This window comes from Rhinolophus ferrumequinum, chromosome 18 (assembly GCF_004115265.2).
Source record: "Rhinolophus ferrumequinum isolate MPI-CBG mRhiFer1 chromosome 18, mRhiFer1_v1.p, whole genome shotgun sequence".
In the NCBI taxonomy this organism is placed as follows: domain Eukaryota; kingdom Metazoa; phylum Chordata; class Mammalia; order Chiroptera; family Rhinolophidae; genus Rhinolophus; species Rhinolophus ferrumequinum.
The window spans coordinates 51364520-51390332 of NC_046301.1; the positions used below are offsets into that span (position 1 = coordinate 51364520).

General features: G+C 55.7%; 1 protein-coding gene across 12 annotated transcripts in view; it reads left to right on the plus strand.

Moving 5' to 3' along the window:
- The first annotated feature begins 286 nt into the window (after window positions 1–286).
- The window catches only part of CRTC1 (CREB regulated transcription coactivator 1), a 56843-nt gene continuing 31316 nt past the window's right edge, over window positions 287–25813 (plus strand). For 10 of the 12 annotated variants that reach the window (XM_033133874.1, XM_033133876.1, XM_033133878.1 and 7 more), the window contains exon 1: window positions 287–452. In XM_033133874.1, coding sequence (XP_032989765.1) covers window positions 327–452 — 126 coding nt within the window. In that variant the 5' untranslated portion in view covers window positions 287–326. Of the gene's footprint in view, window positions 453–10240; window positions 10280–25813 lie in introns of those variants that run through there. The other 2 variants (XM_033133877.1, XM_033133879.1) reach the window with 1 other exon arrangement.

A 25813-nucleotide genomic window follows, 5' to 3' on the forward strand; every position in this document is an offset into this window, starting at 1 on the left:
GCCAGTTAGCGGACCTTGCTCAATAGCCAGACGGCCGCTGTCCAGCGGGCCAGGAGACACCTCAGTGCGCCTGTGCCGAAATCACTCCTCCCTCCCTCCCATTCCCCCCCCGCAAGCCCCTACGATCAGGGCGGGGCGCGCGCGTGCGCTGTCGCCCCCGCGATGCGCGCCGCCACCGTGCGCCTGCGCCGCTCCCCGGATCGCCGACGCGCCTGCGCACCGCCCGCCGCCCGCGGGCCCGGCCGGCGCCTGCGCGGTGGCATCGGCGAGTGGTGGGGGGGTGAGGAGGTGGAGGAGGAGGAGGAGGAGGAGGCGGCGGTGAGAAGATGGCGACTTCGAACAATCCGCGGAAATTCAGCGAGAAGATCGCGCTGCACAATCAGAAGCAGGCGGAGGAGACGGCGGCCTTCGAGGAGGTCATGAAGGACCTGAGCCTGACGCGGGCCGCGCGGGTGAGGGGGCTGCCGCGCCGACCCCTCAGGGCCGGGAGGGAGGAGGAGGCGCGTGTCCAGCGCGTGCACGGGGTGGGGGCGCGCGGCGGGGGCGGGGCGCGCGGCGGGGGCGGGGCTTGGCCCGGCCCAAGGGGACAGGTGTCCCCACGCCCCAGGCGTCGTGGGCGGGACGAGTGCCCTACATCATCGGTACCTGAGGGGTACAGGTGCCCCCACATCATTGCTACCTGGAGGGACAGGTGCCACTGTATTATCAGCACCTGAAGGGGTGCAGGTGCCCCCACATCATTGTTACCTAGAGGGGCAGGGACCTGTGTGTCATTACTACATGGAGGGAACAGGTGCCACTACATCATTGTAACCTAACGCAGGGCAGGTGTTTTTACATCATTGCCACCTGAGGGGGACAGGTGCCCCCATATCACTGCTACCTAGGGGAATCAGGAGGACACTAAGGTGTCTGAACTGGGTGCTGCTTGCAAGCATCACTGGTACCTGGGGACAGAGGATAGGTCCTTCCCCTCATTGCTATTGGAGGGGACAAATGACTCCCCCATCATTGCTACTTGAAGGGACAGCTGTCTCTACATCGTCAGCGCCTGTGCCCTCACTCGCTGCATGTCCCGGGGAGGACACGTGCCTTCACTTACAGATCTGAGGTGGGATAGGTATCTCTCCCTTTTGGGCACCTGTAGGGACCTGAGGCGATCACGAAGGCAGATGTGCTCAGTCCTGGAGCTTGGAGTGCAGACAGCTGCCCCTTCCCTGTGAGGTCCATCTGGTGGGGACCAGGTGAGGTTCTTACCACTGGGACAAGGGACAGCTGCCCACAGATGAACCTTGACCCTTCAGGAACAGGGTGGAGGGACAGGTTTCTCCAGGTGGCTGGGTGCATTTGGTGTGCAGCGCCCATCTGGGTTACCTGCTAACTTCCCCTGGGAAGCTGCTCTGGGCCCAGCGCAGAGGCTTGGTCAAGGCTGGGGTCGATGGCGTGGCTGTTCTCCTGGGCCTCAATTCCCTGGCCACGCTCCCGAGGCAAAGTGCTGAGCTCCTCGGCCGCCTGTCCTCCTTCGTGAAGTGTGTCTAGCAACCCTTCCTGGTGGGTCAGGAGGCAAGCACGCATGGCACAGGCATTGGTAATGTTCGTTGTGTTCCTTCAGAGGGGTGGGACCCCCCACCCTGCACCGGGGGGCCTTGGACAGGGTTTGACCCCCACATTGCTGGTTTCTGGATTTGGACACTGGTCTGACCATCCCTGGAAGACCTTCCTTTGTGACTCCAGCCTCAGTCTGATTCCTTAGGTGGAGTGTTCGGGTCACTTTATTGTCTAATTAGTTGCTGTGAGTCTGCGAGATTGTGACCTTGTAGACTAGAATGTGTGTCTATGTCCGTGCATTTATGCAGCATATACGGGTCCGTTGCTCACTGTCAGCCAGGTACTGCCTGTTCCTGCTCTAGCAGTTCCTGTTCTCCCTCACGGTGTAGAGGAAGAGATGGTTGGTGAATGAATGAAAGTGTACAACTGGAGTGTCCCCCATAAGTCAGGGCTTCTGAGTCCAGGAGTGTCCGTGTCATTTGTCTCCAGCCCGTAACATGTGCTAGCACACAGTATGTGTCGCATGTATGTAGTGTGACAGGAAGAAGGGGGTTGCAATAAGTTCGTGGCTGTCTTCATGATTTGAGGTCTTGTTTCTGCCTTGGGGTTGGAAATGGGTTATTGTTGTTGAAAAGATTTCTTTAAAATAACAGCTTTATTGTGATACAGTTCACGTACCATGTAATTCACTTGTTTCAAGTGTACAATTCAGTGGTTTTTAGTGTATTTCCAGAGTTGTGTAACAATCACCACTATCTAATTCCAGAACATTTTCATTACCCCTAAAAGAAACCCGATACTGATGAGCTGTCCTCCCTCCGCCAGCTCCTGGCAGCCACCAATCTGCTTTCTGTCCCTATGGATTTACTTGTTCTGGACATTTCATGTAAATGGGATCATACATTGTGTGGCCATTTGTCACTGGTCTCTTTCATTCAGCATGATTTTTTCAAGGTTCATCCATGTTATAGCATAAATCAGAAAACTTCATTCCTTTTGATGGCTGAATAATATTCCGTTGTATGGATGGACCACATTTTGTTTATCCATTCACCCATTGCTGGATTTCGAAAAGATTTTTAAGATACACAGGCAGCAGTTCTCTTGGCCTGGTAACCATTTACCATCTCCTTCTTCCCTCTGTTGCCTTCCTTTACTTCAGGATTTGGGGAGGTGGGGTGGGCATGGGGGTGGACTCACCCGGGTAGAGGCTAGCTTTCCTTGGATTTTAGAGACACAGCAGTGTTCTCTGCAGAGGGCAGTTCTGCCCTTCAAGGGGCATATGGCCGTGACTAGAGACATTTTTGGTCTTCTTGTCTGGGGAAGGGGGTGCCACTGGCATCTGGTGGGTAGAGAACAGGGATGTAGCTCAGCACGCCATGCTGCACGGATGGCCCCCCGCACAGAGAATGATCCGGCCCCAGATGGCAGTTTGGAGGGAACTCTGCACTCCTGCCAGGATACTTTGCACCAGGGCAGATAGAGTTCAAAGCTCTGCCCCTGCCCTAATGGCCGTTCCACCTGGGTAGGCTGATGGCTTTTCCTGCACCTGGGACCAGGATGGACAAGCTGTACCCAGCCCGTTTGACGGTTGTCCGTAGCGAGTGGCACGTCTGCAGTGCCTGGTGCAGGTGAGTGAACCCACCTGAGGCAGGCTTCTCTCCTGCCTTCCCTCTGTGGCTGCAGGCTTCCCGTGCTGCCTCCCGCTGCAAACACCAGGGTTTTGCTGGCACCTTTGAACAGGTGGGCCATGGCCAGTGGGTAGCTGCTCCTCTCCTGTGCATTCTGTAGAACAGCTTGCCCACTCCTGGAGCGAGTAGGGCCACTCGTGCTCCTGTGTGTTCACTCATGGTCCTGGATGGTGGTGGACACACCCAAAGTACCTTCCCACCTGAAAGGCCAGTCAGCAAACGTTCAGTGTAATAAGCAAATCCACACTGTCACTGTCCTGGAGGGCAGGGACACAGGTCAGTTTCGATGGGGGGACAGGGTGTGATGTTGGGCAGACAGCTTTTGAGTTGTGGGGTGCAGGGATGGGTGTACAAGCATTTCTTTCCCATCCTTAGACTTAGGTGGCATGATATGCAGGGAGAGGCTGTGGTGCTCTGCTGTGTGATTTTGGGCAGGTTTCTAACTTCTCTGGGCCTCAGAATCCTGACCTATAAATTTGAGGTAGCTTGTTCATTCAACACAATGGCATTTTTGATTGTTCGTCATGTCCCCGGGACAATGTTGGGTGCTGGGCACCCAGCAACATACAGAGCGTATGAGGGTTGTGCTTTTGGGGAACAGGTGTGGTTTTAGGGGGCACAGGAGAGAATCGCTGCAAACAAATGAAGCAGAGGCTCTCGGAGAGAAGAAACAGGGTGATGGCCTGGCTGGGCGGGGGAGGGCTGACACCGGGACAGGGAGACCGAGACCCTCATGCCAGGCAAGAGCACCTCAGGTGTGGGGCAGGCAGGTGCGGGGTCCTAAGGTGGGGAGGGCTTGGCAAAGCTGAGCACAGGTCAGACGGTAACGAGGCCAGCTTGTGGAGAGCGCGAGAGAGGAGGTGAGGCTGGAGTGGCTTGGGGAGCCCTGGATTCCACCTGAGGGAGGGGCCTGGGTGGTTTGTGATGGTAAGAAGTCTGAGCCATTGCTTGTTTTTGTAACAGCTTTATTGAGATATGATTCCCGATACATCGAACCCACCCATTTAGAGTGTGCCATTCAGTGGTTAGCACATTCACCGTGTTGTACAGCTCTCAACCTCTGTCTAGTTCCAGAACATTTCCATCACCCCAAAAGGAAACCATATCCCCATGAGTCGTACTCCCCCTCCCCCAGCCCCTGGCAACCACTAATCTGCTTTCTGTCTCTATGGATTTGCCTGTTCTGGACATTTCTTATCAATGGAATTATATACCGTGTGGGCTTTTGTGTCTGGCTTCTTTTACTTGTAGTATGTGTCAGTGCTTCACTCCTTTTAATGGCTGAGCAATATTTCATTGTGTGGACCACATTTTGTTTATCTTTCATCAGTCAGTGGGCATGTGTGTCGTTTCCACTTTTTGGCCCTTGTGACTAGGGCTACCATGGACTTTCATGGCCAAGTGTCTGTGTGGACACAGGTCTTCCTCTCCCGTGGGTGTACACTGAGGAGTGGAGTTACGGGGTCATATAGTAACTCTCCAGTTAACCATTTGAGGTCGCTTTTTATCCTGCAAATATGGCTGTGAGCTGAACAGCAAGGGAGTGAGAGGGGAAGGCTGCTGCCAGACAGTGAGAGGCCACTGTAGCGTCCAGATGGGGGAGGGGAGGGGCTTGAGCAGGATCCGTGGATTTCGGTGATCTTTCGGCAGCAGAGCCCCTGGGATTGCATGTGAGACGTGTCACCTGCTTGCCAGGGGCTCGGGACACAGGAGGCTCTGTGTGTGACTGATCCCCGAGCATCCCAGGGAGCAGCCCTGGGGCCAGGAAAAGCCTGCCTGCAAAGCAGTCCACGTGGCCCGGCCCGGCTGCAGCCCTGGCTGCACCGAAGGAAGGGCCCTACCCTGTGACGGGGGTGGCTCTGCACAAGCTGGAGGAAAGCGCAGCGGTGGCTGGGGTGAGCTGAGTGTGGAGGCCGCCCCCGGTCCTGGCCCCAGTCCTGGCTTTGGCACCGTCTGCCTCTGTGCCGGCTGCTCCGTGTGGCTGCTGCCATCTGTAGTCGCAGTGCACACACGCGTGCAGGACTCCCTCAGCTGCTCTGCTGAGAGGATGGGGAGCCAACCCCCACGCCCAGAAAACCCCAGCGACCTCAGTGCTCTCATGGGTGGGAGCTTTACACCCTGACCTCTCAAAAGACTTGCCCACCGCCTGACCCCCAGAACCCGTGACTGTGGCCGTGTTTGGAAAAGAGATCTCTGCAGATGGAATTAGGATAAAGATCTCAGGATGTGATCATTCTGGATTTAAGGTCCTAAATCCAAGGACTAGCGACATGGTGAAAAGAGGAGAGGCCCCAGACACATAGGGAGAAGGCCATAGGATGACAGTGGTAGAAACTGTGGTGATGCAGCCATGAGCCAAGGAGGCCTGGAGCCCCGGAGCGGGAGCACACAAGGAAAGCTCCTCCTCTGGAGCCGAGAGCACGCGTCGCCCTGCTCACGGGGGTATTTCAGAGATCGGGCTTCCAGAGCTGAGAGAGAATCGATGCCTGCAGCGGTGAGAGAGGAGATTCCTGTTGTTTGACACCCCCTCCCCACTTGCTGGTCCTCTGTGAAGGCAACCGCAGAGCACTCTGCCCCGGGTCGAATCAGCCTGACGCGTCCAGGTACCTTGTGGAAACTGCCTTGCGACGGTGGGCCCGGGGGTCGTCTGTAGCTGTGTGTCTGTCCTTCCCTGGCCGGCTCACAGGCCGCGCAGTGTTGCCCGTTGAGGCCTAGAGTGGACCATTTAGCCACCGCCAGGCACTAGGGACCTCATTTAGCCCTGGATCCAGCAATGAGGGTGAGCAAGTGAGGGACACCAGTGGGAGAGAGCGTGGTGGAGCGTGGGGCGGTCGCGGGGCTCGGCTTTGGGGTTGTAATCCTAGAGTGGGGATAAAGATTGACCTCTCCACTCTCTGCTCCTGCTCCCTGCGTGGTACCATGTGGCTTTCATTCAACCCCCATTCTTATTGTTCACTCCCTTCGGCCAGAGATGTCCTCTTGCTACCTGGTACTCCCCTGTGCAGACAGGGAAGCTCGATGCCCAGAGTAGCAGCCCAGCTGGGAAGAGGCAGAGCTGGTGTTCAGCCCCGCAATGAGCACACCCAGGATGGGCCGGAAACAAGGAATTAAAAGCGCAAACGAGAGCCTCCTGTTGCTCGCAGAGTCTGCTTGGGCCTGTTCTTGTAAATAAAGGTTTTTTAGGACACAGCCATGCCAGAGGCGCGTGGCAGAGTTGCGTCATTGTGACAGACCGTGTGGCCTGAAGAGGCAAACATATTCACCTTCTGGCCCTTTACAGAAGGAGTTTGCCGCTTTGGGCGCATGGGTCTCACCTGCAGTTTGAGACCCGCTGACCTAGAGCAACAAGGGAGAGCAGGACGGTGGTGGGTGCTTGGAGGGAGGATGGTAGGAGTCAGTTCTCCCACGTTCAGGGGCCTCTGAACCACCTGGTAGCTGAAGGATACAGACTCCTGGGCTCCCCCAAGAATCTGCTTCTGCAGGGCTGGTGTGGGGATGTGAATTCTGAGTGGGGGTCTGAGGACCCCGCCGTGCAAGCCTTACTGGGAGGCGTGGGTTCTGGGGTCAGGTGGAGGCTGTGCCAGGGGAGGGCGAGGGGCTGATCAGGCTGTCTGGTCCTTGGTTGGTGGCATAGTGGTCGTCGTTGGTCTGCATAGCCAGAAAGCGGGTTTGCCCTCACTATCTCTAAGGCTGGTGGGGGGGGGTGGGCACGACACAGTGCCAGGTGACTCTTGTCTGTGCAGTGGGCCTTCCGGTCCTGGTCAGGTTAATTAGGTTATGGTGCGGGGCATTGGGCCTGCGTTGGCCCTGGTCTGCTGCTGTCTGCACCATGGGGTTTCTGGTTTCAGCTCAGGGCCTGGGGCTCTCTTCGGGGTGACTCCCGTGAGGCGAGGAAATGGCCTGAGGGGATGGGATTTAGAGGTCTTGGTGCTGGGGTGGTTTTTTAAACAGGACCCTCTGGGAAATGCCCTGTGGACTCGGGTGGGGTCTGGCCTAGGGGCCACTGCTGAGTGTGTTCTAGGGGCTCATCACAAATGGGGGTGAGGGTGTCCCCCAGCCCATTCTGTCTTGGGAAACTCTGGGCGACATTCAGGGACATTTTTGGTTGTCATGATTTGGGGGGTGCAGATGGTGACTGGGGATGCTGCTAAACATCTTGCAGTGCCCAGGACGGCCCCACTCCAGAGAATGAGCCAGCCCCAGAAGCCCTACTGTGTGCTCCTTGATGTGCTGGGCTTATGCAGGTGCAGAAAGGTGGGTGGAGGCCCTGATGCCATGACATGTCACAATAGCCCCTGCAGCTGATGGCGGCTGGTTTCCAGAGGAGGAGACTGAAGCTTGGAGAGCATTAGAGTGGGAGAGCTGGAGCTGGACGTAGACGGGCCTAAGCCAGTGGCCATATGTGTTTCTCCTGTCCGTGCTGCTCTGGGAGTTGGCCAGCCTTCCATCCGGAACCCTGTGCTTGGAGGAAACGGCCAGAGGAGCCCAGGCTGCCGGGGCAGAGCGCTGGGGGAGAAGCGGGCGTGTGGTGGAGGGCTCTGGGCTGCGCCCTGTCGGGGGGTGAGGGGAGCCATGGAGGGTTCCAGCGGGATGGTGACATGAATGCCCAGCGGTGCTGGAACCCTGGGCCGTATACCCAGTGGACTGTTGCAGTGACGCGGGGGAAGAGCTTGTTGGTTTTCCTGTTGCCCAGATGAGAAACTGAGGCGTGAGAGGTCCCATGGTTCGCTGTGTATGAAGGTGCTGGGTTTGAAGCTGTGTCTGAACCTGGGCCTGCGTTTTGCTTCGCACAGGTGTGGAGGACCCCTTCGCACAGGTGTGGAGGACCCCGGGGTGCAAGGAGTTTCGGTTCATAGTCATCTGTCGAGGACCTTGGAGGTTGTCTCTGGTGTTTTGCAAACCAGATGCCCATCGTGTTTGTCTCATGCATGCACGTGGCCAGGTACAGGGAGCAGGCACTGGCAGCTTGGGGTGGCCCATGGTGAGGACAGAGGGAGGGCCAGTTTGGGGCGTTTAGGGAGTAATGACAGGGTTTATTGGAGGTGAGAGAAAGGAGCGCAAAGTGGGGGCTTCCTGGCTGCAGTGGGGGAACCTGAGAGAAAGAGGCAGGTGTGGAGGAGTCCTACCCCACCTTGGAGCTTGTAGGGTGGAACAGCCTTCTATTTTTGGCTGGGGTGTCTGTGACCCCCTCTTTTCCCTCTCTGCTGCCACCATGTCCTGCTGGGCCCCAGGGCAGAGGTGGGTACCTTGCACCGACAGGGCGTGGCTGTGGTGCCGCTGGCCTGATGGGGGTCCAGGTGTGCAAACAAGGAAGCCACTGCATGCCTCCTGGTCCAAGGACATGGGGAGTGTCAATATTTATTATTTGCCAAAAGGAAACAAAGCATGGTTGGGGCCGCCGCCCCCTGAGGGTGCTCAGATGGGCGCGGTGGGGGCCACCCTTCAGGCTGCTTCCTGCTCCCTCCGGGGTGGGTTTAGACCGGACGTCCCCTCTGGACGCCGTCCCTTTCCAAGTGGGAGTCACAGTGGGCTGTGCCTCATTGGACGGTGGTGACACTTACATGGCTTAACCTGTGTCATGTGTCCAAAATGGCACCCTGCACACGAATGCTCACTGCTGAGATTCTGGACGCCTGCAGGTGGTACTCAGGGGGTATTCCCAACAGGGTCCCACCCCCACACCCCACTAGTCAGTGGGGTTTCTTTTACCCCAAAGCCGGGGTGTGGTCTTCTGTCCTGAGGAGTGAGTCTGCGGCAAAGGACAGACTTTCTCCTTCGTCATCCTTCCAGGGTCCCAGGGTCCCATTTCCGGTGCAGCCTCAGAGCTTGGTGGTCTCCCAGGGGTCCAACACCTGGCGCCCCCCCGTCAAGGGGAGAAGCCCCTGAGGGCGCTTGCGGGCTGTCCCTCCCTGCCAGCTGGGGTTACAGGGAAGTGCTCTGCCGTGCCTTTTTTTTAATAAAAGAAATTGGTCATGTCTCAAAACTGTTGAAAATTGAAAACAAAACTTAAAGCACTTCCTGTGTCCTCCATGCATTTGACACAGGTTCCCTGGGTGCAGAGGTGGGTGGATGCATGCCAGCTGGTCACTCACCTGGAAGTGTCTGGAAGGAAGTGTTGTCCCCACCAGGCAGAGTGCCTGGGGCTGGCTGTGCAGGGCCACCAGTCCTTGGGCGGGGGACATGGGGAGGTGGAGCGCGCTCCACGGAGATACAAAAGCCCTTCACCCTGCTGGAGGCTTGGAGTGGCCATGGTGTCCATGCCTACTTGGCTAAAGATCCTCTCGCCGTGAGGTCAAGTTCATGTTTCTCAGGTGATTGAAGAGACAGACCCTTCCTGTGCCTCTTCCTGGGTCCTTTCACACCGGCGAGCATCGCACTGCCTCTCTCTCTGCCCTCTTAGGCAGGCGGGGTTTGTTTGATAGTTGTAATTTCGGACAGGAGTGGCTCATTATATCGCTGTAGAATCAGTGCACGGCCTCTGGAGTGATTTATGGGCCCAGCAGCCTGTCACGCCCACGGTGGCAATCAGCCACTAATTCCTGCCTCTGGCTCAGCAAATGCAGAGGGAGGAGCCCTGAGGGCCTGAGGGTCCTGAGTAGGGCCCACTGGTGCCTGCCCTGTGCCCTCCCCGTTACCCCCCTCCCCCTCGCTAGCCAAGTGGCTTGTCACTTTGGCCCTGACTCTGCTGGCTTTCCCTAAATGACGCCTCCCCGTGCCTCAGTTTCCTCTCTATAGAGTTGTTCCAATTAGGTGATGTGTCTTCCTAAAGCTCTTAGCTCTGTGCCTGGCTGGCATGTGGGTACCCATGGGGCAGCCGTGAGAGCAGGGTCTTACCCTTCATGCCCATGTGCCGTGGCTTGACATGGGATGGAGGCCGTGACGTGACTGTCAATGTCTGTTCAGTTTCATTTTGGGGGAGAGTGTTGTATTCGTTTCTTTTCCCTTTTTCTTTTGAGATAAATTTAGATGGAGTGAAAAGGCACAAAGACAGCAGACAGTTCCCATAGCCCCTGACGATGAACATTTTTCACGTGACCAAGGTGAGCTGATCCGACCCGGCCACCGGTGTCGTCGCAGTCCTATTAACGAGACTCCAGACGGCATTTGGATTTCCCCCAGTGACCTCATCCAGGCTCCCACACTGCATTTAGTCGTCGTGTCACAGACCCACTGATCCGAGACCCTTGCTCAGGGTTTCTCGGGGTCTTGAAGAGACCTACCCAGGCTTTCTGTAGAATGTCACCTAGGGTGTGGCTTGGCTAATGTTTTCTTGCCGTTGGGCTAAGGAGGTGCGTTTTTGACAGGAATCTCACAGAAGTGAAATGCTAATTTTCTGTATATTTTTTCCTTTTTTTTTTTTTTCCCCTGGGAGGTATGGTTTAATGAACAAGCCAACAGACTGGGTCCGAGAGGAACTTAGTGCAGCAGCGTGGGGAATGGGCTGAGTATTTTTTCCTTTTTTAAATTGTGGTAAAGTATACATAACAAAATATACCATCTTAACCACTTTCAAGTGTACACTGAAGTGGCATTAAGTACATTCACAACGTACAGCCATCCCCACTGTCCGTCTCCAGAACTTTTCATCTTGCAAAACGGAAACTCTGTCCCCATGAAGCACGAGCTCCCCATCCCCCTCCCCCAGCCCCTGGCACCCACCACCTACTTTCTGTCTCGTGTAAGTGAGATCATATGGTATTTGTCCTTTTGTGTCTGGCTTATTTCACTGAGCATGTCCTCAAGGTTCATCTGTGTTGTAGCAGGTGTCAGAATGTCCTTTCCTTTTAAAGGAAATGTAGAATATTTCCTACATGATATTCCATTGCATGTATGCATCACATTTTGTTTATCTCTTCATCCTACAGTGGAAACTTGAGTTGCTTCTACCTGTTGGATATTGTGAATAACGCTGCTGTGAACATGGGTGTACAGAATGTTCTTCAACTTAAACAGTGGGATTACATCCTGATAAATCCGTTATAAGTTGAAAATACCCTAAGTCAAAATGCATTTAATACACCTAACTTACCGAACACCATAGCTGAGCGCAGCCTGCCTTAAACATCCGCGGACCACTTACAGTAGCCTGCCGTTGGGCAAAAGCATTTAACATAAAGCCTATTTTATAATAAAGTGTTCGATAGTTCATGTCATTTTTGGGGTATTACTTTTGCACCGTCAGAAAGTCAAAAAATCGTTAAGTTGGGGACCGTCGTACAAACATCTGTTTGAATCCCTCCTCTTTTTTTTTTTTTTTTTTTTTTGTGGTATATATTTGGGATTGCTGGGTCATCTGCTAGTTCTATGTTTAATTTTTCCAGGAATCTCCATACTGTTTTCCATAGTGGCTGTACCATTTTACATTCCCACCAGTAATAGTTCACAAGGGTTCCAATTCCTCCGCATCCTTGCCAACACTTGTTCTTTTATGGCTTTTTGTTATTATCGCCATCCTAGTGGGTGTGAGGTGATATCTCAGGGTTTTGATTTGCATTTCCCTGGTGATGAGTGATTTTGAGCATCTTTTCATGTGCTCGTTGGCCATTTTATGTCTTCTTTGGAGAAATGTCCATTCAAGTCCTTTGCCCATTTTTGAATCAGGTTGTTTATTTTTGTTGTTGAGTTTTAGGAGTTCTGTATGTATTCTGGATATTAATCCCTTATCAGATATATGATTTGCAAATATTTTCTCACGTTCCCTGGGAACGGGGCCTTTTCACTCCGTTGATTGTGTCCTTTGATACACAAATGTTTTTAATTTTGACAAAGTCCAATTTACATATTTTTTCTTTTGTTGACTGTGCTTTTGGTGTCATAGCCAAGAAATCATTGCCAAATCTCATGTTCTGAAGCTTTTCTTTGTTTTCTTCTGTGTTTTATAGTTTTCGCTTTTACAATTTTAGTTACAGTTTTATAGTTTTAGCTTTAGGTCTTTGATCCATGTTGAGTTAATTTTTATATATGGTGTAAGGTATTGGTCCAACTTCAGTCTTTTCATGTGGAGATCCAGTAATCCCAGCACCATTTGTTGAAAAGACTGTCCTTTCCCTATTGAATGGTCTTGGCACCCTTGTCAAAAATCACTTGGCCATATACACAAGGGTTGATTTCAGGGCTGTCTGTTCTATTCCACTGGTCTGTATGTCTGTCTGTATGCCAGTACCACAGTGTCTTGATTTCTGTAGCTATGTAGTAAGTTTAGAAATCAGGAAGTGTGAGTCTTCCAACTTTGTTCTTCTTTTTAAAGTTTGTCTTGGCTGTTCAGGGTCCCTGGAGATTCCTTATGAATTTTATAGTGTTTTTTTTCTATTTCTGCAAAAATGTTGGGATTTTGATAGGGGTTGCATTGACCCTGTAGATAGCTTCGGGTCGTGTTGCCATCTTAATCATATGAAGTCCTGCGCTCCTCCTCCCAGATATGTGACCCTGGGCAAGCACGTAACTGTCCAGCATTCTCAGTTTGGGGTTAACTGTGTCAGTGCATGAGCACTGGACCTGCACAAAAGTGGTGCTCTACAGAGGGAGTCATGTCTGCTAATTGGTCGCCCTGAGGAACTACTGATGTAGAGAAGAGGCTGTGGGAGGGTGGGGCCAAGCCCAGAGGGCTGCCTGGAAGAGAGCTCTGTGGTGGGACTGGAGGTAAGTAGGGAGGGGAAGGGCCTGTGGGAGGAGAGGAATAGGGAGTGCAGAGGCACAGAGGCCTGGAGGGGGATTGTCTGGGGCGTGACTGTGGTTCAAGGTGAGTCTGGGTAGGGGCAGGTGGCAAGAGAGGAGAGAAGGGGGAAGGGGGGTGGAAACCAGATTGCAATGGGCCCCCGAGAGCCAAGCTGGGGAGCTTGAATGTGATCCTGAAGCCAGCTGTGGGGGTGGGGAAGAGGAGACCGGATTCGTTTTGAGTTTAGAAGAGCTTGAGAAAACATTGGTGACAGGAGCAAGCGGACTGGGTGTGGGAGGTATACGTCGGGGGGCTTAGGAGCTGTGGCAGAGATGTGACCGCCAGGCCCGCCACAGTGGGGAGGCCCGAGGGAGGAATGGGGCCATCCCCGAGTTTCTGGCTGTGACATGGAGAAGATGGGGTGCCGTCTGCCAGGGCGCGGAGGACCAGTGCTGCCGGTTGGAGGATTCGGAGGACGAGAGCCTAGGGGTGCTGCTGGCTGGAGGAAGGGCCTGTGTGTGTCGCCATGCGTTCCGAAGGTGGCTGGTGGCACTCGGGGATTGGTGGCTCACTTGTCATTTGGGGGCCTCCCCAGAGAGCTGTGTTTCATGGAGCTGGGAGGGGATCCCCTTGCAAGGGCATGCCAGGCTAGAGAGGTGCCCCCATTGACACACGTCTGACCAGTGCCTGCTCTGAGCCTGCGCGGTGCTTGGAAGTACAGGGGCTGCAGCTATTTCTGGAGCCGCGGTTTCTGATCGAGCATGGGGGTCCACACTGAGCCCAGGGGTGCTCTGAGTGACGTTTGCCCAGGGGAGCAGGAGGAGGTGCACCCGGTGGAGGGCACCGCAACTGCAAAGGCTTGGCCTGGGGCTGACGCACACGAGAAAGCGATGCCCAAGGGCACAGCATCCTGGAAAACCCTGCGTGTCCTCGTGTTCCTGAGGGTACATTGATTTCTTTCTGAGGGTGGCGGTAGGAATCCCACAGAGGGGACACAGTCGCTGGCGAAGGGACGGGTGGGGCCGAGGGAGCCCAGGACGGCTGCGGCACCTTTCAGACTCATCCAGGGAGGGACTGGATGCGCGGGAGACGCTGGGAGGAAGGATGTCCAGAGCCTACAAGGGGGCGAGAGAGGGGCACACAGAACGGGCCTGGGGGCCTGCTAGGGGCCATGTCCACGTGAGGCCATGGGCAGGAATTGGGGTGAGCTGGTGAGTGCTGTAAGTGTACCCAGAGGTGCTTGTAACCTAGGAGTGCACAGGCCCTGGGATACAGGTGAAGTCTCCAGGTTGCGTCTGCCCTGGGTGGTTCTGACTTGTGCCTGGACGCCACTGAGCCGTCTACGTGTTGCATTGGGCCCCATCCTTGAATGCACTGGGTTCAGGGGTCCCATCCCACCTGCCACGAATGGACCCTCTGCTTGCCCATTGCCTGCCACCCTGCTGGCCCTCAGTCCAGCTCCTCCCACCACGGGAGCCTCTGCAAGGGAAGCTGGCTCAGGTCACTTCAGCTTAAATCCTTCCAGGGGCTTCTCATCACACTCAGAGTGAGGTCCCACGAGGCTCTGAGTCCCCCTCTCCCCTCATCGCGTACTGGTTACTGGGGGATGGCCTGGCCTGGCCCCTCGGTCCCCATTCGTGCTGGTCGTCCCCGCAGCACTCTGACCCCAGGGCCTTTGCACTTGCTGGGCCTCCCGCCTGGAATGCTTTCCCAGTTGCAGTGTCACCTCCTTGGCCATCTGCCCCCCCCACACCCTCCCCCACTTCTTGCTTATTTTCTGCACAGCCTCTCACTCAGGAATCCTCAGCCTTCTACCTTCGTTAGCCGCCCATCCTGGAGCCTGGAGCAACAGTACCTGTTTATACTATGGGCGAGCACATGAGCTGGCAGAGCTTGTCCTAGCCAGTGTGGACCTGCTGGCTTCCCCTGCTGCCTTCTGCCTCTGGTGAAGGGCTCCTTGTGTCTCTGTGTACCCACCCGGGCCTCCTGTCCTGCTCTTCTGGGCAAGTGCCCAGTGGACCATCCCTGGAGGGGCTCGGCTGGCTGAGCCAGACATGCAGGATTTTTCTGGGACTGCTGAGGGCGAAGACAGGAGCCATTGTGAGCAGCTGGGCTTCTGGACTGTGTTGAGCAATTCCCTCCTGTAGGGGCTCGGTGGGGGTGTAGTGTAGTCTGCTTCCTACTAGGAGACCCTGGCCTGTCTGCTGACCCCTCTGCCTTTGCCATTGTCCCCTCCCCAGGACTTTGCAGGCCTTTCCATGTTGGGGTGTCTCCTCTGGCCGGGGCTGCTAATGGTTAAATGCTGGATAGGCAGCAGTGGATTTCTTTGGGGTTTTGGCTCAGGGTGAGACCTGCATTCCGGACTTTGCTTGGCCTACATGCAGCCTGCTCGCTCTACACCTTCCTGTCCCAGTTGGCGTGCTTCTGGGGGTGGGGTAGAGCCTTCCTCCCTCCAGGCCTCTGGTCAGGCTGCACAGCTGCCGAGCTGGAGTGAGGGGCAGCGGGGATGAGCTGAGCTTGGCAGTCCTGGGTCTGTAGTCAGCTGGGTGATGTCAGGGCAGGCCGACCCTCTCCGAGCCCAGGCTTGAGCTTGGGGTCTGAGGGGACCCCTGCCATCCCCATCCATGCCTGGGGGGCAGGGGAGCCATGGCCCTGCACTGGCTGATAAAAAGTCACCAGCCAGGAGTCCAGGCCCCAAGTTGTTGGCACTTCTAGTGTTTCAGGAGAAGCCAGCAATTCTGGTGTTTAAGTTAATTTCAGAAAAGAACATTTTAAAGTTGGCCATCAGTTCGCATTGCTTGAAACGCTCTCAGGCCTCGGGACGGCTGCAGCTGTGGCCACCGCGCTCCCGCCTGCCAGGTCGTAGGCTCTGACGTGGGCCCCTGGAAGCCAGGCTCTCTGGGTCGCAGTGGAAAGACAGCTGGGCCACCCTTGGGATGCATGCTGGCCCGGTCCGTCCACCCTGGGTTGCCTCGCGAGGGCACGCGCGATGGCTGAGAAGCCACGTTGCTGAGGAGCTCCAGTCGGCGGTTCCTGTACTTCTGTGGACACCTGTGGCACCGTGGTGGCTTCCCAGTTAGAGGACACTGTTCTGAGGGTAACCGTCGCCCACCCGCGCTGCTGTCCCGCCTGTGGGGGCTTGGGAAGGGGTGCTCTGGGCCCACCCACCTCTCCCCTCCGCACTCACGTGCACTTGGCCCTCGGCTAGAACCTCCGAGATACTTTTCCTTAGATTTTTTTTACTGTGTAAAATTTATAAAACATAAAATTGGTCATTTTAAAGTGCACTTCTCAGTGATATGTAGCATATTCCCAATGTTGTACAAGCATCACCTCTATCTAGTTCTAGAACATTTCCATCTCCCCAAAAAGAGACTTGGTGCCCGTGAGCAGGCACTCCCCACCCCCTCCCCCAGCCCCTGGCAACCACTAATCTGCTTCCTGTCTCTATGGATTTGCCTGTTCTGGGCATATCATATCAGCGGGATGATTCACACACCATGTGGGCTTTTGTGTCTGGCTGCTTTCATGAGCGTCATGTTTTCGAGGTTCATCCATGGGTAGCGTGGGTCACAGTCTCATTACTTTTATGGCTGAGTAACATTTCATTGTGTGGCTGGACCACGTTGTGTTTATCCTTCATCCATCGAGGGACATTTGGGTTGTTTCCACAGTTTGGCTGCTGTGCACACAAACGTGCAAGTGTTGGTGTGGACATAGGTCTTCGTCCCATGGGCTGTGTATCTGAGGAGACTTGCTGTGTCCTGTGGTAACTGTCTTACTTGTTCAGGAACTGTCACCCTCCTCATGTGTGTCAAATAGGAGCGTGACATGAGTTGAACTTCATGAAAAGGAGAGGAAGGAGCTCTTGGCAGCCGTGTGCAGAGAGGGCTTCGGACAGGGAGATCAGAGAGGAGGGTATAGTGGCGTCTCTGTGAGGTGACAGGCTGGGACCAGGGCCCTGCAGGTTGAGCTTCTGGGACTGGATCACAGAAGTGACAAGGGGGAGAGGGGAAAGGGGGACCCGTGCAGAGGCTGTGGCACTCCCCTGCCTGCCCTTCCGCTCCTTGGTGCTGCACTCAGGCCCTCCTCCAGCCCGTCCTGGCCTCCTGTGGTCTCCCCACAGTGTCCACCTGCCCAGCCACATGTGCTGTCATTGGTCTCGTCCCCACACGCTCATGGCATTCCCCTTTCGGGACCCTGTCCTTGCTTTTTCTTCTCCTGCCTGGGAACAGTTCCTTCACAGCGAGCGAATGTCTGGGGAAATGTCCACGGTTCATGTGGGGCCCACCTCGCCGGGTTGAGAGTGTCGTTTGAGGGCAGCCAGGCAGTCTGAGGGCCCACCTGCCCCGTCCCCAGGCCCGCAGCAGCTGCTGCCCAAGGCCCCAGTGGGGTCTTGGGGGCTCAGGGCAGGGCCAGGCAGGCCCAGGACCCTACTTTCCTGACTACGAAACTGCTTTCAGGGTTATTATGTAACTATGTCTAAAAAATGGAGCATAAAAGCTATTTTGGGTCTGATGTAATGAGGGCATCTCACTTTTGTCTTATCTTCCTGGGGCCCCTGCCCTCCTGGGAGGGGGTGGCTAGTGTTGAAGGAGTTGCTCTTGGGAGGTGGTTTCAACACAGAACCCAAGCAAGGCTGGGTGGCATCCTGTGGACGCCGTGGTCCACAGTCATTTGTTTGGCATTGGCCCGAGGCAGCGGCTGGTAGTCAATCACTGTGCGGTGCCCGGGTCCCAGAGGCCGGCGGGTGTCAGAAACTTGGCCGGATGTTCTCCAGGCGACTGGGCCGAGGGAAGCCGGGAGAACTTCCCAGAAGCAGAGTCTGGGTCCCTCTTCCTGGCCTGGCTGAGAGGCCTCTTCCTGGGAGGGAGGCAGCCCTCCCCTTTCTCGTGGCTGGCATCCTCGCTGGCGGTTTGTGTTACCCAACTGGGATGAGATTTAAAATGCAACTGCAAAGGATGCTTTCCCTCGGCTACAAGTCGACGTGTGCTCACACGCCCGAGAAGCCATGCGTGCACCGAGGGGTGTGTTCAGTCGAGGCAGAGCAAGGACAAGTTTCGGAGTTTTCGCCCTCTCCCCATGCACAGAACACTGGGACACACCCTCCCTGTCGCTTCTGCCCACCTCCCTATTCTGGAGGGCCCACCCAGAGCTGGGGTGCCCCTCCATACCCCTGAATGTGTCAGGCAGACGTGTGTGACCCACTGTCCATATGTGAGATCCCACCCCCCAGACCCCTCCTCTCTGCCCTCTGCGTGGCTTCTGCACTCCAGGCCTTCCCCTCCGTCCCCAGTTCTCTCCAGCTCAGGGTCCCTCTCCGTGGCGTCCATGGCGTTCCGCCATCCTCACAGCACCCCTCGCTGTGCACACCATCAGGATGGCCTGCTGTGGGCTTCTCATTGGTCTCTGTCCTGGAGAGGACAAACCAGGGGGTCTGGTTTCAGCCCTGAGCCCAGGCAGCTTGGTCACCCCAGTAATGTGGCCCTTTCTTATGTTCCAAAGAATCTGTGCCCCGCCCGCTGTCCCGCCCCCTGCAGATTCCAGTGCCCAGCCCCACTTGGGGCGTCAGTAGAAAGGGGGCAGCCCAGCCTTATCCCAGATCTGCCTCTGCTCGCACAGACCCCTCTTGGAGGTGGTTCAGAAATCGCAGTGGGCGCAGCTTCCCTGCACCCACCTCCCACCCTGTGTGCGCGGCCTCACTCTTCCGGGAGCCGAGGCCCCACCCTGGGCTGATCGCTGCAGCGGTGCCAGCTCCTCGCTCTGCCGCCTGATGTAGCAGGAACATCTTGGTGCATACATCTGCGTGTTGGACGGTCTCCGTCAGGAGAGTTTCCCAGAAGTGGGGTTACCAGGGCAGAGGGCAGGCTCCCAAAGGGCATTGCCCAGTGGTGCTGAGGATGCTGTGGGCCATCTGCCTCTTAGGGTCCTGGTCATTTCCGCCGAAGCTGACGCATGCCGGGCAGGGCCTCGTGCTGGCCAGGCATCACCCCGCAGCCCCTGGGTGACAGCGGAGGAAACAGGCTTGGGAGGGGAGAGCGCCGCCCGGTGGGCCGGGAGAAGGCTGGGACTGGAGTTTGGGGGTGTTGCCACCGCGGGACGGTGCTTAGCGTGGGACTTGAAGTGACACAGGATTGGGTGACCGTGGTGGGTTGAAGAGTGCCCCCCCACCCCTCAATTCATGTCCTGCCAGTACTTACGAATGGGACTTTGGAAATAGGGTTTTTGCAGATGTCATCAAATCAGCATGTAGTCATTCCGCGGGAGGGTGGGCCTTAGATCCAGGGACTAGTGTCCTGACAAGAAGACAGCAGAGACACACAAGGAGAAGGCCAAGTGGAGATAGGCAGAGATGGCAGTGATGTGTGTACAAGCCCAGGACACTACGGACTGACTGCTGGCAGCCACCAGAAGCCAATAGAGACGCCTGGGACACACTCAGAACCTCCAGAGGAACCAGCCCTGCCCACGCCCTGGCCTCAGACTTCTGCCCCCCAAATCTGTGAGAGAATAAATTTCTGTTGTTTTAAGCCCCCTGGTTTGTGGTCATTTGTTCTGATCGCCCCAGGATACTCACACAGTACTGAAGAGTGGGGGGTGAACAGAGGGGCTCCAGGGTCAGGGGCCCCCTGTTCCTGGAGAAGCACGTCTCCCCCAGCACCCCGCTACCCTCCAGGCTACCCAGGGGTTGGGACTGTGCACGGTTCTGCCCCCATCACTTCTTTTTGTTTCTAGGCAAGGAACTTGATTAACCTTATTCCGAACTTTAGTCCCAGGCTCCCTCAGCTTAACTAACCACGCAGAATAAATTGTGAGCTGCAGTGTCCAAGGGGTTTGGACTTTAAAATATCAGAGGTCTCAATCTTACCAGCTCCCCCAGCCAAGTAACGTGAGAATGTAGTTGTAGTATAAACAAGCAGCTCCAAGTCCCTTCTTTAAGTCTGAGTTTCTTTAGAAGTTCACTCGATTCTGTTTGCCTCATGCTTAGAAGCCCCTCTGGCCGCAAGCCCCCCAGCCCCGTGGCCTCCCCAGCACCTCCCGCAAGGCCAGGGCCAGCAGCCCCTGAGGAGGCCAGGAGAGCTTCCTGAGGTCGCAGAGGAAACGGGGTGCCCTTGGTCATTTGGACAACCGTGCTGGGTGCCGGGGTCGGCCGCCTGCCTTGGGGGACACTGGGCCGCAGTGAGCACGCGCAGCCCTGCTGCGGGAACCTGGCGCTCAGGCAGACGGAATAAGGGCAGTGCCCATGTGCCGGGCACGCGGTGCCGTTCCGGGTGGCCAGCGTCCTCTCCCGCGGACGTCAAGACATGGAACCAGGGGTCGCAGAGAGCTGAAATACAAAAAGCCACCTATCAGTCCAAGGCCGTCTACGACCTCCACCAGGTGATACGAGAAGGTGGCCTGCGCCTCCAGTTGGCCCTGCTGGTGTCTCTGGGCTTTGCCTTCAGGCCACGTGTGGACCCTGCAAAGCATGGCCCCTGCTTCCCACTCAGGGTCCCTCACACCTCTCTCATACCTGTCAGACCTTGTACAGGACAGGGGTGGGTGAACGAACACTGAACCCTCCCGGCCTGCCGCATAGACTCCTGCGGACCTGACAGTGACATGTTGTGGCCCCAAGGTCAGCACGTGGATGAGGGGATAGGGGAAGTCGCGCCACTCACAGCCTTGGGGGTGCAGTGCCCTGAGACAGGCCAGAAGGAGGTGCGCAGCCAGGCTGGGCTCCAGGCCCAGTGAGGCCCCATGTTCCCCTTGCTCCACCCAGTGTATTCAGAACCTTGGGGTGGGGTTGGTGTAGGATTGGGGAGGGGGTCCCCCTGGACCTTCCAGGGAGATGTGTCTTGGGGACAGGCCCTTTGGCGGCTCCTAGTGTACCGAGACCACCACCCTCCCGCCCCACCTGGTGAGTCCACTGTGGGGTCACCAGCCCTTGGATCTCTGGTTGGGTGTTCGATTCCTGGTCTGGACTCCAGCATTGCCCTCCCTGCTACTCTGCAGTGATCGCCCATCAGAGCTGGCCTGGCCTTGTTCTTCCTCTTTCCTGGGCTTCTACTTATGCCTGGACTCTTACTAGCTCATTCTTCATCCTGGACTGTCGGCTTGAGGGTCCCTGTTAGCTGTTCCCGACTGTCTAGTCTCGGGGTCTTAAAACAACAGAAATTTCTTCCCTCCCAGTTCTGGAGACTAGAAGTACGAGATGAGGCTGTGGGCAGGGTTGGGTCCTTCCGGGGGCCCTGAGGTAGAATCAGTCCCCGGCCTCCCGCCTCGCTTCTGAGGGTTGTTAGCCACCCTTGGGTCTCTTTGTCTTATGACTGCGTCACCTGATCTCTGCCTTCATCCCCGTTTATCTCTGTCCTCTTCTTACAAGGACACTAGTCATTGGATTTGGGGACCTCCCTAAATCCAGGATGACCTCATCTCCAGAGCCTTAACTAATTACATCTGTAGAAACATTTTCACATAAGTTCACATTCTGAGGTTCTCAGTGGGCATGGATTTTGGGGGACACTCGTCAGATCAGCACAGTTATGCAAGCTCTGTCCTTGCAGCGCCTGCGATGCTTTCCAGGAGCTCCCACCCATCCCCCAGCCCATGACCCCAGTGAGTAGGTACCTCCCTTTACATTTGGGGAACTAATTCTGGAAATGCTGCCCACGATTTCTCCCCATCTTGTCTCGGCTGCCCAGAAGCCCCGGGGGAGCATATACCACTGGTCACCCCCACCTTTCTGAGGCCCAGGCTCTCCAGGGCCAGGCCCAGAGAAAGCCCCTCCCCACACGCTCCTGCTGGGTGAGTCCAGGGGTCCCTGGTCCTGGCTGGCTGTGAGGCGACTCGGAGCTTCCTAATTCTAGATGCAGCTCTGGATGGTCAGTTCCTGGGGTGGGCACTGGTGCCAGAGGTGCCCTCAGGCCTGATGAGTACTGCCCTGGTCGTCAGGTTGTTCTGGCCCACTGGACAGACACAGGCAGGCAACATATCCCAGAGAGGGTGCCATAAATTGAATTGTATCCCCCGAATTCACATGTGGAGTCCCCCACTGTGACTGTATGTGGAGGTGCGGCCTGCGAGGAGGTGATTAAGGTGAAATGAGGTTATGTGGGGGGGTGGGGGGTCCTGATCTGATAGCACAGGAGCCCTGACGAGAAGAGGAAGAGGAGAGAGCTTTTTCTGCACACACTCAAGGAAAGGCCACGTGAGGACATGGTGAGAAGGCGGCCATCAGCAACCTTACCTGAACCTCACCCTGCCGACACCCTGGTCTCAGACTCCCAGACTCTAGAACCAAGAGAAATAAGTCTATTGTTTAAGCCGCCCAGTCTGTGGTACTTTGTTCCTGCATCCTGAGCTAAGACAGGGTTATTTTGGAAGGAGGGTTCAGGAAGGGCTTCCTGAGGAGGCAATTTATGAGCTGAAAACCAAGTGATGAGAAGGAGCTCCATGGAAGGTTCCGGAAAAGGGTGAGGTGGGTGCAAGGGCCTTGTGGGCTACCAGTGGGAAGTTGGGTCTGGCCAAGAAAAGAGCCTGGATTGTAACCCAGGCCCCTCCCATCCCTGAGTGACCTCAGGGCAAGTCTGGCGCCCTTCAGTGCCTCAGTTTCCCCACTTGTAAAGCAGAGGTGAAGTTGTGTCTCCCCCCTCAGAGCTGCTGCGAGGCCCCACACAGGGTGGGCGCCTGGCTGGCTGGCAGGGCCGGGGTCTCATTCTCCAGGAGAGAGGCCCCCGTGAGCCAGCTGTGCTGCGCTCAGACCCCGAGGGACCCTGTACACATACCAGCCAGAAGGTTTGTGCTCAACAACTGCACCAACAGGGAAACAAACGTGCTCCCAGCAGACCCTCTGATTCCGCCGGGGCCGGGAACTTGGCAGCAAACACAGATCCTGATTAAAGGCATTCCAAGGCGCGCTCAGTGTTTGTGTATCTGGTTCTGTATTTACACTTTGGGAACGAGCTAGGAGGCAGCTGGGGAGTGTCTCAGTCAGCTGGGGGGCCGGGTGACTCAGTCTGGAATCCGTGCTCGGCCACACGCCTGTGACGCTTTCATTCATTCCCTCATTCATTCATTATTCCCTCCCTTGCTCGGCAGATGTGTAGTGAGAAACTCCAGTGTCCCAAGCGTGCTTCCGGGGTTTAGCCTAGCTCTCCTCACCGTGGAGCCCTCGGTCTGTGTGGGGGTTGGTCGTGGGCTAGGACCGGAACAGCAACAAAGTTAATAAGAATTAACTTAAAATTGACCAAAGATCTAAACGGAGGAGCTAAATCGATAAAACTCCTCGAAAGAAGCATAGGTGTAACTCTTCCTGGCCTTGGTTAGGCAATGGATTTTTAGATAAGGCGCTAAAAGCACAAGCAACAAAAGAAAAATAGATTAATTAGACTCTATCCACATTACAAATCTTTGTGCATCAGAGACTATCGGGAAAATAAAAAGAACCCGTAGAATGGGAGAAAATATTTGCAAACCCTATAGCTGATAAGTGATTAACATCCAGACTATATAAGGAACTCTTACGACTCAACAAGAAAAAGACAAACAACCCAGTTTAAAAATGCGCAGAGGACTTCACTGACATGTCTCCAAAGATGATACACAAATGGCCGAGAAGCCATGAAAATGTGCTTGCCATCACTAGTCACCAGGGAAAAATGCAAATCAAAACCACAAGGAGATACCATGTCACACCCGTCAGGATGGCTACTATCAAAACAACAGAAACCAACATGTGTGGGCGAGAATGTGGAAAAATGGGACCCCTCGTGTATTGTCGGTAGGAACGTAAAATGGTGCAGCCCGCTGTGGAAAAGAGTATATGGCCATTCCTTAAAAAATTAAATGTAAAGTTATACGACCTAGTCATTCCACTCCTAGGGACATACCTAGAGATTTGCAAACAGGGACTTGTACACCTACATCCACAGCATTACTGTTCACAATTGCCAAAGAGGTGGAAACAACCCAAGTGTCCCATCAGTAGATGAAGGATAAATACTATGTGGTCCATTCACACGGTGGAACATTATTCAGCCCCGAAAAGGAGTGAAGCACGGACATACTACAATGTGGGTGGAAACCTGCGAAACGTGATGCTGAGTGAAAGAAGCCAGACAAAAAAGGCCACATAGTGTGTGACTGCACCTATTTGAAATGTGCAGAACAGGCAAATCCATAGAGACAAAGTAGATGAGTGGCTGCCGGGCTGGGGAAGCAAGATGGAGAGTGTCTGCTCCTGGGGACGGGGTTTCCCTGTGGGGTGACGGAAACGTTCTGGAACTAGATGGAGGTGATGATTGCACAACATTGTGAATGTACTAGTAGATTCCACTGACCTGTACGTGTTAAAATGGTTTGTTTTATATTACGTGAATTTTGCTTCGATAAAAAAGAAAAGTTTTAAAAGAGAGAAAAACCATTCCCAGCTGGCACCTTCAGGCACAGCCATCTTCCCCCAAAGCCTGGGTTTCCAGTCTTTTCCAGAGTGGGTAGGGGAGGCGTGAGGAAAGACAGCATGGTCCATGGACACGTGGCATGGGTTGTCACTGCTGTCTGTCGCAGCCATGGGGTGGGGGTTGGGGAGTCCCCAGTCGGAGCTGATGGCCCATGGCCCTCTTGTCCCTGGAATGACTCTGCCCAGGGTGGTCAGTGCTGTCCTCCGTGGCCTCAGTTAAATGTCCACAGTCATGCACGTGTCACTTCAACTGAGTAACGCAGGGGCCCTGGTGTGGGAAATGGAGCCCAGGAGGGGCTGTGTGCCCTCCTCGAACTCACCATCTGCTGCCCGAGCTGAGACTGGGGGGTCCTCTTGGGGCCAAGCCTGGAAGGGAACCTGGAGGGACTCAGCCAGACAAACTGGATGCATGCCCAGAGAGCAGTGGCCTTGGAAAACCCACGGCAGCTCCACAAGACTTAGTATTAGATCCTTTCAGGGGTTCTTGGGGGCTCCCTGTACATACTCCCATAGCTGCTGGAACAATTGGAGACCCCAGCGAATTCCCAGTCTCTCCCTCCCAGGGAAACCCCAAGGGGGCTCAGGTACCAAGCAGTGCTTGGTCCCGGAAGCATTGTGTGCCCGAGCTGGCGAGGGGGCAGCGTGTGCTCTCTGCCTCCCTCTCATGGGTGGTTCTCAGGTTGAGCCCCGGGCTGGGCACATGCTGCTTCTGTACTTGGACAGCTGTCTGTTCCTGGGGCCTCAGTTTTCCTGAGGTCAGGGGCAGGGGTCCCATGTGGGCACTGGAGAAACATGGTCCCTGCCTGGGGTCCTGAGTGCATCCAGCTCTTGTTCCTGCGCTCACATGTCACTCGTCACTTGTTACCCATGTGTGCCAAGCTCTTCCATTGTGCCAGAGTCCTCGTGGGGCCAACAGTCTGACAGAGAAGACAGGCAGATCTCGGTCGAGTGGTTTTGGACAGTGAGCTGCGGAGGAGGTGACTCCAAAGGGCTGAGGTGCTCAGTGCTGGGCTAGCCCAGCGTGCAGAGCCTCCTGGAGGAGGGGGCAGCCGTGCAAAGGGCTCGGGGCAGGGACCCTCTCAGCTGGTGGAGCCCCGTGGTCAGGGAGAACAGAGGACCAGACCAAGCGGCCTTCATGGTGAGAGAGGGAAACTAAGGCCCGCGTGGATCACTGGGCTTCTTCCTGGCCCCTGGCCTGACCTGGCTTTGCAGGACAGAGCTCAGCCTTCAGCACGTCTGCTCCCCTTAATCTCATTAGAAGGCCAGCCAGTTGCCATGGCAATTGCTGACTGACCTGACCAAGGCTGGCTTGTCTAGAGAGTAAGGCCAGGGAGGGGCTGGTGGGTGAGGATGTTACCGCATCCTGTGCTGGGGTCCCTGAGAACTGGGGGCTGCTCTGAAGCAGTGGCTGTGTCTATCACACCACGTCTTCCCAGGGCCACTGTTTCCTGGCCTTGTAGTCCCCACTCCTCCCAGCCC